The 17,584-nt window shown below is 27.4% G+C and overlaps 1 protein-coding gene across 1 annotated transcript; it reads right to left on the bottom strand.

Annotated features, from left to right (window-relative positions):
• Positions 1–7,043: 7,043 nt before the first annotated feature.
• On the bottom strand, positions 7,044–14,606 carry LOC145843345 (proteasome activator complex subunit 4A-like). The gene is made up of 3 exons (XM_082950810.1): positions 10,021–14,606; positions 8,280–8,427; positions 7,044–8,180 (listed from the first exon to the last, which is right to left on the bottom strand). Exons 1-3 carry the CDS (start codon positions 14,584–14,586, stop codon positions 7,303–7,305), a joined length of 5,592 nt encoding a protein of 1,863 aa, XP_082806936.1. The 5' UTR covers positions 14,587–14,606; the 3' UTR covers positions 7,044–7,302.
• Positions 14,607–17,584: the final 2,978 nt, after the last annotated feature.

Genomic DNA, 17,584 nt, shown 5'->3' with positions numbered 1-17,584 from the left:
TCGCTGTGCGAAATTTTCCCTCGTGCTAAAGTGACCCTGCGTGCAAAAGTGACACCCACCTATACATAACAGACCTGAGATCTCAAAATAAACCACATCAAAAATTAACTTGGTTTAACTACGGCGATGAAGAAGGCAGTATCTCTTTACAGCAATAGCTAGGAAAATGACGATTACACTATAATGTTAAGTTAATTATTATTTTAATCAATTAACTAGTACTATGACTTTCATGTTTATGCATTGCTAGTGAGTTTGATAAATAAGATCATTGTCCAAGCGCATGAAACACAATATTAAGTAATAAGCTCAAAATTTAATGTTGATTTATTAATATTTATGCATTGCGAGTATAGATAAGACCTAAGAGTTGTTTTTAAATAAAATAAGGCTAGAAAATAATTGTTTGAATAAAATAAAATAGCGTTAAGTTATATATGTGAAATTGATTTAACTTGTTTATCAAAAACTCTGTTCACACTTTATAAAGCGCTGCTGTATAAAAAAAATCAGTATATTGTTAAAAAATAAAAATACCTTAAATACAAAACATTAATTAAAAAAGTAGTCTTAGAATGAGAAATGTTAGAACTAAAATAGTAAAGAACACAAATTTTTCAATTGATTAGTAAGATAGAAAAAAAAGTTAAAAGGTATCCAAGTGGCTTGCATATAGATAACCGAAATGTTTTTTCGTTCATCAAGTCCTAGGACCAAATATTTTGAGCGCTTTTTTGTTCTTCAATAAACAATAACAAAACTAAAAAACAAAAACATCATATATTTCGTTTAAAATTAGATTTTTCCGACTTTCTACCGAGCATATCTAGTGTAATGATACTAGAAGTTACTAGCAATCGCTTACACTACTACTGTACAATAAAATAAGAATAGTGGTAGAGATCCTAATTACTACTTTAAAAACTCTCTGAGACCTTGATAATCAAAATTTTGTGGTAGTAATAAAAAAAAAGAAAATATATTAATAAATAACTTTACTGTTGCAAACGAATCCTTGTTAAAAAACAGATTATATTACTTTATAAAATGTCGTACCTTTATTGTTGCGAGTTTAATCTATCAAGCATGCTTTTTAAAAAGAACAGTAACTGCAATAGAAGATAAATAGCTTTTACTAAATAAAGTGTAAGGTTTTTTGTATACTTACCCCCACAACAAAAGGCTATTCTTCATCCCAGCTATTACCCTTTTTTTTTTACCTTTATCACCCAGTTTTACAAAAAGTTCTAAACAGAAAGTAAAACAATATGTATTTTGTGTTTTTTCTATCACACCGCAGTGTTATCTTTTATATCGACCTGAATGCTTGTATTTTAATAAACTGTTGTTAGACATTGATGTGAAATTATACTCCTTCACTTCAATCGTCCATATATCGATGATTGCATCAAAATTCTTCTTAAAATATGAGTTTCAAATAAATAATAGCAACAGTTTTCTAATTTATATTTAAAATTCTACTCGCTACTTTTTTATTTAAAAAGGCAAAAAATACGGTTTTGTATCTATTAAGTGCCGTGTGCAAATCCAGGTAAGAATGTAAGCTGACTAACAAAAATTTGTTGAGACACCTGCAACTTTAAATATATCGAGTCACCTGCAACTTTCAACATGCCAAGAAACCTGAAACTTTTAACATGCTGAGACACCTACAACTTCCAACATGCCACCCGCAAAAGATTTCAAGCCAACTGAAAAAGAGAGAGTAAAAATGTATATAAACGGTCAAGCACATCGATAAACAGGTTATTATACCTCAACTACCCTACGGATCGGATTTAGGCCGTAGGGATGAGGATAGTCGAGTGGGACTTCGAGGCGGGAGACGTGAATGGCAGTACGATAAAAAATAGTTAGCTTGAGACTGCGAGGCCTCAGAGGTTAACCATAGAACGATATAAAACAGCTTACGTAACACTTCGAGGCCGAAGAAAAAAGCTGTGGTACGACTCAAAATAGTTAACGTGAGACTGCGAGAACTATAGAATGACCGGAAAAGAATTTGATAGAATTTCTACGTTCAGAAATATCGTCTTTTCCATTTTTATCGATGTTAAAGTTCGTATAAGATTAATGTGTAGAAAACTCTAGCGTTGCGCACCATTTTGTATCTTTTGTTCTTAAAAATAATGAATTGTACATAGCTTTCGTTGTTTATTTTACCACTAAATTTAGTTGCTATACATATTTATACCCGATAAATATAGAGATAAAGTAATATATTTTACTTTCTTATTTATAAATACGGTTTGCAATACCGTGATTCATTAGTACTTAATGTAGTTTTTTAATTTATTTAAATATTTGGTATTCTTTCTTGTTTTTAACTTATTTTCTTTATATACCGTAATCTTTCCATGTTTACGAAATGTTTTTTTTTTTTTTTTGAAGCTTGATAGTTATCAATGATTTATTTTAAGCTAGTTTAAAAATGCAAAAACGTAGATTTATAGTCTTTTTCAATTAGATATCAACTTAGTAGTTTTTATTTTAGTTGTGTATAAAGTAAATATCATTTAGAATTTGGCATAAAACTATGTAAAATATAGTTCGTTGTTTTTATAATAGTAACTTTTTAAATGATTTGTAGTTTTATATATTTAATTTAAAATCTTACATTAGTAGTAATCTATACCTTAACTAAGTTTATATCACATTTTTATACTGTTGTTCTTTAATTTAATCATAAATTCTTATACATAGGTAATACTACCAAACAAAAACAACATTTTGTTTGTACATATTTACAAATGTATACCTACAATAAAAATAAAAAAAAAAAAATTTACATGCTTCTTTTTGTATTTACTGCGCGTAAATCTTTCAAAGACTCTGTAGATAGAGTTTTTAAATTATCTCATAAATATTCAATTCATGTGTGTTGAATACGTGTGACTGTTAGCTGATTTAAATCTGACAGCTTTACTTTGTAGAGCTTTTTATACTTTATGAGCAGTTGCACCAATAAAGTATAAGCGTCTAAAACAAATTCTTTGGAACTTCCAATGCGTGCTTGTATAATTCTCTAAGTTTTAACGTCTTAATAGGTTATAACTTAATTAAAATTTAGAACATATTTTTGTTTAGTTTCAAAAATTTATAGTATTTTATTAATGTATCATATTAAAGGGTATAAATTTTTATATTATGTTAAGATAAACTGTTTATGTTTGATAAGGCTTATAAGCAAGTATAAATTACAACCACAAAATTTATAGTCGTTTCTGTTTACATAATGAACTAAAGTCTCTTTGGTATGATAAATTATATTTTTATTGTTAACAAAAAAAAAATTTAAGTCACGAAATTCCTCGTGTATACTTTTAAATAGTTTATCGCAGAAACTTTTTTAAATAAAGTTATATTTATAGGTAAAAATGAATACTTGATTTTGAATAAACATGCATTTTGGTTTATTAGGAGAACTTAGTTATTGAGCTTGCTCAAGAACATCCCAACAGCCAGAGAACTTGGTTATAAACAATTTTACGATTATCTTATAATTTTCAGGATTGTCACTCTTTGAGTCAAAAAATATTCCCTGCATGATCAGAAACTTCCTAGAGTTTTTTTAATCCTTAAAAATTTTATTATTTATTAAAAAATTACAATGCTAATTTTAAGAATATTGAAGAACTAGCCGCAAGGCTAAATAATTTATAAATAAGCATTTAAAAATAAATAAAACTAACTTTTTTAAACAAAATATTAATACTAGATTGACTAAATTTCATTCTAGATCTAGAAAAAGTTTTCCCTGAGATTTTTTAAAAAATCTAAAAATTTCCTGAAATTTTTAGAAAAAACTAAAACTGCTCTGAGTTTAAAAAAAAAGAATAAAAACTCCTTGAGGTTTTCTATAATTTGAAAATTCCTAGAGTTCCTTAAGTGTGTGGCAACCCTAAATTTTATTGTTCCTTTATGTGTAAGCTTTCAAATTTGTTGTTTAAAGTACTATTCCATAAAGTGGTTTTACTTTAGAAAACTTGTCTGTACTTATAATTCTTTTTATTTATTCAAAGAGTTACACATTTGTAAAAATATAATTTTGTAGTTAATAGCTAAACTATGCAACGTATTAACCTGGTAAGATTTGAAAAATATTTATAACTAAATAAATTAACGTTTCTCAGTTATAAACTTAATACATACTTATGCAGCAGGACAAAGTTAAGTTGTAGGAATTTTAATGATAGCTTTTTTAGATTCTTAATATGAAAATTTTTTTGCATACATATTGAAAACCATTTAGCTGGAAAACTAGATAGTTTTAACTTTTATTTCTAAACATATTATTTTAAGATTAACTGTTTATGTTTGATAAGGCTTATAAGCAAGTATTAATTACAATCACAAAATTTATAGTCGTTTCTGTTTACATAATGAACTAAAGTCTCTTTGGTATGATAAATTATTTTTTTATTGTTAACAAAAAAATTTTAAGTCACGAAATTCCTCGTGTATAATTTTAAATAGTTTATCGCAGAAACTTTTTTAAATAAAGTAATAATTTATAGGTAATAATAAATACTTGATTTTGAATAAACATGCATTTTGGTTTATTAGGAGAACTTAGTTATTGAGCTTGCTCAAGAACATCCCAACAGCCAGAGAACTTGGTTACAAACAATTTTACGATTATCTTATAATTTTCAGGATTGTCACTCTTTGAGTCAAAAAATATTCCCTGCATGATCAGAAACTTCCTAGAGTTTTTTTAATCCTTAAAAATTTTATTATTTATTAAAAAATTACAATGCTAATTTTAAGAATATTGAAGAACTAGCCGCAAGGCTAAATAATTTATAAATAAGCATTTAAAAATAAATAAAACTAACTTTTTTAAACAAAATATTAATACTAGATTGACTAAATTTCATTCTAGATCTAGAAAAAGTTTTCCCTGAGATTTTTTAAAAAATCTAAAAATTTCCTGAAATTTTTAGAAAAAACTAAAACTGCTCTGAGTTTAAAAAAAAAGAATAAAAACTCCTTGAGGTTTTCTATAATTTGAAAATTCCTAGAGTTCCTTAAGTGTGTGGCAACCCTAAATTTTATTGTTCCTTTATGTGTAAGCTTTCAAATTTGTTGTTTAAAGTACTATTCCATAAAGTGGTTTTACTTTAGAAAACTTGTCTGTACTTATAATTCTTTTTATTTATTCAAAGAGTTACACATTTGTAAAAATATAATTTTGTAGTTAATAGCTAAACTATGCAACGTATTAACCTGGTAAGATTTGAAAAATATTTATAACTAAATAAATTAACGTTTCTCAGTTATAAACTTAATACATACTTATGCAGCAGGACAAAGTTAAGTTGTAGGAATTTTAATGATAGCTTTTTTAGATTCTTAATATGAAAATTTTTTTGCATACATATTGAAAACCATTTAGCTGGAAAACTAGATAGTTTTAACTTTTATTTCTAAACATATTATTTTAAAACTTGCTTCAACGAAAGTAGATGTTTAAAAACATAAACTTTCTATATTTTATTAGTAGCTTAGTAATTTGTTTAGTTCGATAAAGATAAAAAAACACCTTATAATTATTTTTTAATGACAGTAAATATTATTATTTTTTAATAACATTCTTCCCAACATTAATAAAAATATTTCTTGTATACTTTGAAAATAGCTACTTATCTTGTTACATTTATACCTTTCTTATATTATTTCAAACTACTTTAAAAAAATTAGTTGGCAAATTGCGAAAAATACAAATAAACCCTAAATTGTTATGTATGCATAATTAGGGTCGGTGTCAAATAGCACGAAAGGACACTTTTGAATTAAGGTAACTTTTGCCCGGGTTGAAATATTTTTTTACTATCACTGTCACCCTTAACCTCAGTGGGTAACTTTTTTCTTTCTTTATTGTTTTTTATTTATTAATAATTTTTAGTTTTTTTTCACTATCATTTATACCCTTAACCCTCGGTCGTTAACTTGTTATTTTTTATAACTTTGTTTATTTTTTTACTCTCGTGCAAAAGTGTCTTCGTGCATATTTGACCTTTTTCAAAATAATAAGCTTGATAAAAACTTAAACCAATAAGCTTTTTAAAGATTTAGTTTGAAGATATATTATAGATCTAGTTTAAAAATTTAATAAAGAGGAACAATTATGTATTGATAAAAAATACTTTAAGATAACTAAAAATCGGAATAATTACAAATAAAAATCCTATGAATTGAAATCAACAAGTTTTTAAGAAAATTTAACTTCTTTACACTGATTAATGAGTAAAAAGTATCAGATATAAATAAATATCAATAGTATTTTGCTTTTCAATAAATGTTATTTCTAGTTGGTTTTCTAACAAAAATGTAGTATATTAAATTTATTTGAAATAAGTTTCGTATGATCAAGCATTTTTAAAAGCTTACATTTTTAAACAAATTTTTTTTTAAGACTTACTATAGCTTCTTCATCATATAAGTAAGTTAAAATAACATGTGAAGAAAAATTCAAGTTTTTATGACAAAACTCAAGTACATAGCAGATATAGCGTATAAAATTAAGAACTTCAATTTTCATATAACTAAAGTTTAAAAAAGTATGATTATACTAATATAATGAAAGTCTAGATAAACAATTAAAATACAGAAAATAATTTATTGTTTCGTTGACACACAATTACTTAAAAAATATTTTTTATTTCAGTTGATACAACTCTTAGCTATTAGAATAAAAATAAACTTTATTCTGATAGTAGTTTTTAATTAAAAAAAAAAAAAATATTTTTAAATTTAAAATTTTTAAGAACAGTTGATAAAATTAGTATAAAAAAAAAACTATTTTAAAATTAATTGTCAATAATGTATATATTAAAACTCTTTGGTTAAACATTCTTTGCAATTAACTAAATGAAAACAATCAATAATATCTAATATAAATTTTATTTTAGTCAACTTTTTAAAGTAAATAAAAAATAACCTAGCTAAAACTATATTAAATTTATAGAAAACAAAATTTATAAATTACTTTAAAAAATAGAAAGGATATCAAATAATTATTAAGGCAAAAGTTATTTTTAATAAAAAAAATTAAACGAAATTAGAAACACAAAATTAATTATCCTAGATAGTTAAAATAATTCTTAATTGTAGAAATCATAAGTTCACCAATTTATAAAGTTGTAGTTAATTTACTAAAAATTATAAGCAAAATACTTGATAATATATGGCGCTAGAGTAACTTCAAAGTAAAAAGTCAAGATTAAAATATATGACATAAACTATTTCTGTAGTATATATATATATATATTTAGTTTATTATGCGTAGTAGTTGGGACTAACCAACATGTCCGTTAGAACTGTCAGTTGTTCTGAAGTGAACTTGTGTTTGTCTTGCTGCCAACTGTCGTTGTGCGTGCGTTTGAACTGCTGGAATGTGTTTTTCACTGATTGCTGTATAGGAGGGGGATCGTGCAGAAAACGGGAGAGGCGCATGACCACATCAGGCATCCAGTCGGGCACGTTGTAAGGAGATGAAAAGAGACAAGCACTCAGCATCAGTATGCCAGCATGTCTTTTATGAATTTTGTCATTATTCGAGTTTTTCTTCAGCTTTCCCTTGCCGAGCAGTTCCTCTATTTCTTTCGTAAGTTCCTCATCTATCGGCACGAGTTCACACTGAATCATGCCACTAAAAGTAGTCTTAGCCATGTCAGCAACCTCGAACTGCTCGTCTATTAACAGCCTTGAAACCAAGCGTCGAATTCTCTGCACAACACCTTCCATCTTACGAACAGTAAAAAGATTAGCGAACAGGAAAACTTGTATGTAAGGAAGGCAGCAGTGTCGCATGTGCCACGATTGGGAGAAGGAAATCTCTTCCAGCTTGGATACGACAAGATCGATTTGATCGTCGTCCAAATGAGCTTGGGCCAAGCATGAAACACAAATCGACACGTCGGTGTCAAGCTCGTCGTCGTTTGAAGTTACTGAATGATGCTTGGATGCTGGGTAGAGGCGGAGAAGATGTGGTAGGAGCTGGACGTAAGAGTTACGGAAGGGCTGCAGACAGATGGAGTGACTGCCAACAATAGTTTTAATTACAACTTTAAAAACTTTTATCACATCTGATCTCTGCTTCTCTTTATCTTTTTCACCATCAATTTGTATTTGTTCTATTGAAATAGAAGTTTCACCTGAATAAGTTATGGTAGTAAAAATTGGTAAGTAAACAACTTAAAAATGCAAATTACACAAGAAACTTACTACAACTGTAAGAAGTTCATTAAACTTACCTTTTTTATTAATGCTACTATTGTGCGATAGATCTATTTCATTACGAGGAGAATTTTGTAATGGAAACTTATCAACTTCATTTAAAATGATAGAAAAAAGATTTATATTGTCAAATACTAAATCATCGACTTTTGCATTTACACCTTCCTATAGAACATAAAAAATAAATTAGTAAAATTAATACTAAAAACCGTTTGTTTTAGTAAACTCATGAGTTTGTACAATATGAGATTGTATATGGTATGTATACATGATACATATACAATATATGAAAGACTTTTTTAATTTTAGAGACTTAAACTTATTCCACTGAAACATTTTTTTGTAGTAAATTATGTTATCACAGTTGTATGGTGTTTTAATTGGAATTTTTGTTTATTCTAGAGTAAATATAAATCTAATTAGGTTATTTAATTATATAAAATTTAAGTTGCTACAGTCTTAATTTATTCAGAAAAAAATAATTATATTAAATTAAAAATATTAAAATTCATAACAACTTAAACGAGCACTTACTGCTAATCTAACATTTTCTATATACTGTTTTATAAAACTTTCTCTAATCTATCTTACATTATAACCAACTTAGTCATAATTTTATTTTTATTCAAAAGTTTAGTACAAGCAGCTAAAAGATTAGAGCACAGTGACAAACAATTTAAATGAAATTAAATGAGATTTATTTAGAAATCGTTTCTTCAGCTTAAGCTGTTAATAATTTAAAAATTAAGTTCTCTTATTTTATTATAGTTTTTTAATTTATATAAAATTTTTAAATATATAACTGACAAAAATAAACATTAATTAAATAAACAGAATATTCTAAAATTAGAACATGATTTAACAGCTAGCAACAAATCATGCAATTTATTAAAAAGTTAAAAAATAGCACTTTGAAATAAACTGCTGCTCTAGTATCAAGGTAATTTACAACAAAAACTTAAGAAATTAAATATTTGTGATTATACATTGAAGAATTCCTTTACTGTTCAAAAACTATTTATTAAATATTGAAAGGTGATAGGAATACTGAAAAATTTTGTGTTTCAAGGCTCAAAGTTTTCTGCTTATTTTAAAACTTTTTATAAAAAATATTCTTAATTAAGTTTAAATCTTGATTAAAAATATATAAAGCTTGCTTGAGCTTGTGGTAAACAGCTTAAAATATAAAGCAAAGATTTTAAATAAATAAGAGACGAAACATGGAAATCGTTACTGCTAATCAAGCTTGTATTTTATGTATTTTTAAATAAATACAGATATAGCTTAGTTCTTAAAAATTATACAAATTCTAAGAAAATCATTGACTTATAGTCATTGAAACTAGAATGAGATTAAAAGAAAAGTATAAATGAAGCTATGCTTTTTATAGAAAGATCTAAAAAATTAAACTAAGCTGAGTTGACATAAGTCTTTTAATAGTTTAAACTAGCCTAATGGCTTGAGTGAGTGGCATCTTTAACATATAAACATACTAAATTAAATTATCTAAAAAAATTCTATAAGATCAAAAAACAATTCAGCAATGTAAAAAAAAATAAATTACCAAAACGTAGAACTGATTATAAAAAGTAAAATTGCTTAAGTAAATTTCTGAAAAATGTATCTATAAAAAAACAATATTTAACTAAAATTTTTATAAATTTGAAAATCTGTTATAAATTGGAGCACTTCATTTTAGAAGACTAATTTTTCAAACATTCAAAAATATATTTTATAATGATAAAAAAATTTACTCACCAATTGAGATTTTCCTTGCAATTTTACATCAAACTGATACACTGTACCAAGTAATTCTCCAACACTTAACCTACCACTTCTGTATTGATCACAAAATGATCCTTTTAAAACTGCAATTGTTTTTTTAATTACATTTGGAACACGCCACTGCTGCTGATTTAATATACCCTGCAGTATTTTTAACCTTGCTCCATTTACTAATGCACTTGAAAATGGTTTTTTTATCTCATCAAATGCAAGATCTATTAACCAATAAATACGCCTTGGATCTCGATCTCTCACCATTTCTTGGAAGGCATTGTCCCAATCATCAACAGTCTCACTACTTATATTATAGATAGCATCTATTAAAATAGGAGATATCCAAGTCTTTAAATTGTTCATCATGTCATAGTTCCAGTGTTTAGAACCTCCAACTAGCCCTCCTAAAAACTCTGCAGCAAAACGTTGTGAATGCTGTGACCCTTTTAAAAGCTTCTCTATATGTGGTTTAAACATATGTAAAAATATGTCACCATAGTTTTTAAACAGTTTACGAAACAAAGCTGCTATTTTAAAACTATACATACATTTAGTTACTTCCCTTTCTATAGAAAAGTATTCAATAAATTTTTTAACAAAGTTTTGATCCATGAACAAGTTCACAATCACTTCTTCACTAGTAGACATTTCGGATAACTTCTTAAACAATATTTCTTCATCGCTTAAAGGACTATACGTTTTTATTTTAGTTGGCCAAGAATAATAACCTATGTATGTTTTATCTAGAAACACTGCAGACTCATATTTTGATTTGGTGTCAAATTTAATTTCACCATCATAAGTTAGCCAGATATTATCAGGTCTAGCACCAAATACAACATTGCTGTTTACTTTAATATTGAGCTGTTGTGGTGTTTTTATTTCCGTTTTCTTTTTATTTTTTATAACCCTTAAAATTCCTATCATACTGCTAAGTGCAATAAATCTAATACCCAAAGATTCGTTACAAAGATTTTCAGCAAAAATGTTGATCATGCTAGTAGGTAAAGTAATATCATCTCTTATCAAGTCACTTAACATATCAAGCAAAGCTTCATTTAAACGATATGTCAACCTAGTTGTTTTGTATAGTTCAACAAGCTCATCTACTAAACTATAGTAAACTTCATGATAGTTTTTCTTTCTACTTACTTCAAAAATTTTTCCTTCTTCATTTATACTTTCTAACTTTTCTTTAGTGTATTTACAAGATTTTAATAAAAAACTTGAACATAAGTTAAGTACTTTTTCTGGAATAGTTTGATTTAAAATGATAGTACAAAAATTTTCACTAATTCGTTTTATTAATTTAGTACTGAGTCTTATAATTGAAGGTTTATCTGAGTGAGGAGCTTTTAAAATTGCTGGCCACACCTGTCTTATTACTTCCCATCGTAAGAAAAATCCTAAAGTCATTCTGCAACTTGACTTACCTAACAAAAGATAAAGAGCTCCTTTGTACTGGTCATGTGAAGAGTTATTAGCTGGGCTTATATATTTAAGTATTATTGGTAAATAAGCTTGATACATGTTTAAAGGAAATTCCTGTAGACCCATAAAAAATCTGGCCTGTGCTGAGCTTCTTACCTTTGCATAATTAGAGACTGAAAGATTTATTAAATCTAGCATTATTTCATGATGCATTTTAGTGTAACGAATCCTTTCTAGTGAGCCCATCCTAAGTTGAACTTGAATTTTTAATCTTTCTAATATAACATAACGTTCATGATGTTTTTTAGGTTTACTAAAATTTTTCACTGAATTTTTAAGAGAATGATAATACTTAAGATGGTCATTTATTGATCTCTTTAAGGAATCATAAAAGCCAGCACAACTACCATATATGCTGATAATCTGTTGTAAAGATTGAACATCATCTTCTCTATCAAGAAGTAGTTTGTTCATTACTTTTTGAATTATTTTAAAAACAAAATATCTAAGACTTTTGCGACTGCTTTGTGACATATATTCTTCATAAAAATCTAGGAACTTGTAAATATTTTCTTCCATTTTGTGAAACTCAAATTTAACTGGAGATTCAACATCACAATTATCCCATGTTTCTGTTTCAAAAGGTAAAGCAGAAGATAAAGGTGTAAAAATAGTATTGCAAAACTGGAGATAGTTTTCTATATCTTTTTTAGTTAGATCTTTTTGTAGACTGTTATTGACAGCCCAATTGTCCAATATTTTAAGAGTTGGAATTAAAAACATATCTACTGCTTCAAAACAAGCTTCAAAATCTTCTAATTTAGGAACATGCCAGTCTATTTCTACTTTTTCAACATGAATTTTTTTACCCCAATCATTTAAAGCTAAATAACTTTCCTCGTTGTGCACTTTTGAACTGTTTAAACTACAACGATCATTAAAACTAAACCTCAAAAGCTCTTTAATAAAACAGCTAACAAGTTTTCCTGCAGCTTTATATGCTTCTTTATTATTAAGAACAAGAACTTTCTGTGCAACTTCATACACCTGGTTTTTGTACTGTAATAATTCATCAGTACCAACCTTTACAAACTCAGTTAAAATTTTTAAATCCCAAACTAATTGTTTTCCAAGCTTGTGATCATGACTTAAATCAGTGAATTCTTCACAATCTTCAATAACTTTTTTACAGTAATATGGTAGAAACATTGATAATGCAGTTTTAGGATCTACTCTTGCACAACTAGAAGCAAGGCTAGCAAAAGCAGATAAAGCTGCTTTTCCATCATACAAATGAGTAATTGAATATTGAAACAAATGTTTAAGCTGCCGCAGTACAATAGAAGAAGAGCTTTGGTATAAAACCAAACTTGCACTAGTAGCAATAAAATTTTTATATGCTGTTTCCATTTGTAAAATAGGCTGTTGGTCAGCATTGTTGTCCCCATCATTTTGTAGACTGTCAAGCAAAACTAAGCTTCTATCAAAAAGCTGTGCAACAAAGTCTTCAAACTGAGCAGTAGCCATACATACTTCATGTTGGTCAGAACTTAGATTTTTGTGATACTGAGCTGATTTGCTACAGTCAGCTACTGGAACTACTAACATTATAGAATTAATCAATTTAAAAGTGGCTATTGTTTTAGGAAGGTCATTTGAATCTATACCAGGAAGGCAACCAATGAGAAGTGGTACAATATGTTTGTGTATTTCTGTATACTTGCCAACACTCTGAATTAAAGTATGAGATAATGCTAATAAGCATGCTCTAAAGTGCAAAGGCTCTGTAATGCTATCAGATGCAACATAAGTTTTTTCCATTATTACTGGTACAATTAAATCCGGTCTGAAATTATTTAACATTTGTAAAATATGAACACTCATTGAGTATGCACTCTTGTTATACAAAGAAAAAAATGCAACAGGTTTTATTACATTTACTATCTTTTCAATTTCAATATCTTTAATTTTGTGTTCATTGGGTATTAAGGGTTTCCAGTTTTGAGTATCATATCTTTCTCTGAAAATACGCTTTGTAAGTTGATCGCAAAACCAATATGTAAAATTTAACAATGAACTTAACCAAGAACCTGAGTTATTTGGATGAAAGAATGTTTCAATAGACTTATAAAGGTTTTCAAAGTTTTTTAAAACAAGCTCTGAAGTATTTTGACTACCTAGCATACTCACTAACCACCTACTAGATGCTTCTAAGGGCATTTTATCACTAAAAGCATACGTTAATAAAAGTTTACCTACTGGTAACTGAAAACCTCTTGAAATGCGATTGAAAAGAGGCTGAACACAATTAGACCAATCAATAAAACCAATATTGTGTTCAGCAAGGCGTGAAAATAAAACAGTGAATTTTCTTTCCCAACGAGGACCACTTTTGACTGACAGCCACAAAGAAACAAACTCTTCTTTCCACAGCATCCAAGACTGCTCACGTTCTTCTTGTGTATATGCACAAAATGGTAGAAAAGTTTCTAAAGCCTCTGTTGAACTAGTCATAGTCATATCAGATGGACATAAATATGGTCTAAGCTCATTAAGTATACTTTTAGTTGCTTTCAAATCAAAATACCTTCTACTGTACTTCACAAGATCTTTTACTATTTCTTTAGTCTTTTCAGGTACTATAAGTAAATCAAGGCGAGCCGACTTTGAATGTTTAAGACGGTAAAAAAGGTTATAAAGTGTTTTCCAGTTTAACTGAACATCTTCTTTTGATAGTAAGTAAGGTTTTGATAATAAAATTGATAAAGTATTACAAATACTATCAATAGCACAAATCTCTAGATTTTCAGTTTCTAGCAAATCATATAAAACATTTATAAAATAAATATGGTCTTCTTTTGAAAATTTAAAACCATATAATCCAATATATGTCACTAGTTGTTGGCACCAGAAAGATAAACCCAGTCTAAGATCTCTAAAGATGACAGAATTTGAAAAATTCTTTTTTATGGTTTCTAGCGTTTGTTGTGACTCCTCATCTAAAGCTGAAGCAAATGGCAATAGATTGTTGTAAATTATTTCATTCTGAGGGTTAAAACCAAGTTTTAATGCGCGCTGCTTAACAAAATTTTCACCATTTTCATCAACTTCCATTAATTGTATTTGTTATAATAAAAAATAAGACCTTTAAAAATTATTTAAGTTATATTATTTAAATAATGATTAAACTATATATTTTTTAAACTTAATATACAACTCTGATAATTTTTCATAACTATTGACAACTTGTATACTTGGTTTATTTAGTTGTTGACAGGCTTAATATTTTACATTTGTCAACTCTAAGGTAAAACTTTATGTAAAGTAAAATGAAGTTATTAATAAACTTTCATATGCTAGCTTTCAAGTTACAACCAAGATAACATTAATAACTTGTTACAAATGTTTAAAACATTGCCTTGTTTTAACTTTATTCTATGTACTTTAAAAACAGTTGCCAAATCTTTAAAGAAGCAAAAAAGCTATCCTAAAAGACTGAAAACTAGCCAGAGTTTATTTAAAAACTAAAAAAAGAAGAAACAATAGTTAAAAGGTGAAAAAATACAAGTTTTTATATTTATATACCACAATAATAAGAACAAATAAAAGATTGGTTATCTGTTCATAAACACTCATTTGATTCTTATTTTAAAAAATCCAAACTAGTCGGAGTTTTGCAAAAAAAAATCCCAACAAGTTTTTTAAATAACAAAGGGGTTGGCAGGCATTTTGTGGTTGCTGGTTAAGTTTCAAGAACAAAAATATTTGCGGTTTTTACTCTTCATAACAGACCCAAAGTATCTGTTGTAAATTTAAAAGTTCCTGTTAAATGTATCCACGATCTTTTTTCTCTTCATTACAAGTTCTAGAACATCTAGTGTAAGTTTTATGGGCCAAAATTACATGCTTGCTGGCAGCAGAGTTGGCATACAGAATGGCAAACTAAATTAAATAAAACAAGTGAATTTTTAAAACAAATAAACAATATAACATATTCAATTATTAACATAGAAGTAAAATTAATTATTTTACATTCTAAATTAAAGTTCAAGTGAAATAACATTACTAAAAAATTGTATGGGTCCTACCAAATTAGTTATAGGGACATAATATTTTACTTGAACTGTTCATTTAACTTTATTAATAACTTCAAGCAGGGTAGCCACTGTTTTTTTTTATAAATTACTTCAAGTATTTCTGATTTTCTTCTAAGTTTTTTTAAGTACAACAAGTTTATGAAGCTGTTATTGTGGCTGTGCCATCTACTTCTAAAAGTGTTTCCGGTTGAACCTATATAATATTGTGGCTTTGTAAATTATTATTTTTTAATCATTTGTTATCCAGGGGGCATAGATTCTTTGAGCAGCAGTTACAGAATGAAGTATTAGTGGTGTTGTTTTGTTCTTCAGTTTTGTTGGTTTTATTTAAATTTTTCTTGTTGTGCTTTTGTATTATTACTTTAATATTGCTCATCCAACTATAAGACTAAGTTTATAGCTATTTTTGTTTAATATTTTACTTAGTATTTTGTTATGTTGGCAGTGTTTATTGATAATTTCTAAAAAATGCTTTGCCTATATTAGTTTTTACGGATTGACAGAAAGGGGATTAAAGTAAATGGTTTTCCTTGGTCAGTTTGTTTTCTGTTTAGTTTGAGTCTTTTTTTTGTACACTTTATATGCTGAAGTTGGCATTGTCTAAAGCGTTTTGTATGTGGCTACGGAGTCGTTAAATATTTATTCATTTTTGGAAAGTCTATCAATTCTCCTCTCAATCATCGCTGGGAAGTTCCTTTTTATAACTTTTGGATGGTTAGATTTGTTATTTATATATCTTACAGTACTTATTTTTTTAAAGAGCTAAGTTGAAGTGTGCTGACTTGTTTGACACACAGAAACATATGTCAGTGTAATAAAAGAAGGATACTGTATAAGTTGTTTTTATTATATTCAAGTGAACTTTTTTTGCTAGGATCTTTTGTTAACTAACAACTAAATTTATATTTTTGAATAGTTATACCTTACTTATAAATTTTCTTTACGTTATACTTATCATATATTGTATTTCAGGTTTAAAGTTGTGTCTCAGAAATTGCATAGTTGTGCCAACGTCAATAGTTATTTTGAAACCAATATTGTTAAGTAGTTGAATTGTTTTCTTTTTAATATTTTCTAGGGATTGATTGCTTTTTTGCTATATAATTGCAAGGCTGTCATCTCTGTATAAGCCAAACTTGTTGGCTTAATAAATAGATTTAAGATGGTGTAGGACATATAGTCCCACAGGATTGCAGAGCTAAGTGCCAAAAAATGAGCCCATTGGTATATAATAAAATATTTTCATCTTTTTTGATCCAAATTTTATTGTTGTACTTGTAGGTTAAAATTATTTTACAAGTGTGTTCAATTAATTTGATGTCCTTATATTCTATATCTGTATATTTCCTTGTAAAGTTTATGGCTTTTATTAGTTGGTGAAGTTTTATACTCAGATAGAAATTTACAACATCAAATACTTTAAAACATTTATATTTTTCTGTTTAATTTTTTCAAACCATGTAATTACATTGTGAGAGTTTTTCCATTGTGTTAAGGGTGTGTTTTTTTTCTATATTCCTGACCACTTTTTCTAGGATGATCTTACTGATGCGGCCCAATTTGAATTTTCCTGGGTTTAAAACTCTATAGTTAGTGTTTAAGGGGTTTTGTGTTCCTTAATTGTGATGAAAGCATCTGTAGCTGAAAACTAAGGCATCTTTTTGTTTTTGTACTTTCTTTCACAATATCACTTTCACGTATCATAGATTTTGATTCCAAGTTTATTTGATTGCTTAGGTTTTTGTCAGATATTTTGTATGTTTTAGTTATATTGTTGGTTATTATTATTGTTTTTTTTTGGAGTTGTCTGGTAGTATAAATTTATTGTCTAGTCGGCAAAAAGAATTATTTTATTGTTGATTAAAAGATTATTTAAAGTGTGTTTTAGCTTTTTTTGGAAGTTTGATTTGTAAGTGGTGAATTTTATGTTTTTTATAACACTAAATAAATAATTCTCAAATTCTTTTAGGTTGTCATGGGCTGGTGCTTATTTGTGGTATTCAAATACACTTTCT

This window comes from Thalia democratica, chromosome 8 (assembly GCF_965202585.1).
Source record: "Thalia democratica chromosome 8, ktThaDemo2.hap1.1, whole genome shotgun sequence".
Lineage (NCBI taxonomy): Eukaryota > Metazoa > Chordata > Thaliacea > Salpida > Salpidae > Thalia > Thalia democratica.
The sequence above is the reverse complement of the archived record's forward strand: the minus strand, read 5'-3'. Positions and strand labels throughout refer to the sequence as shown.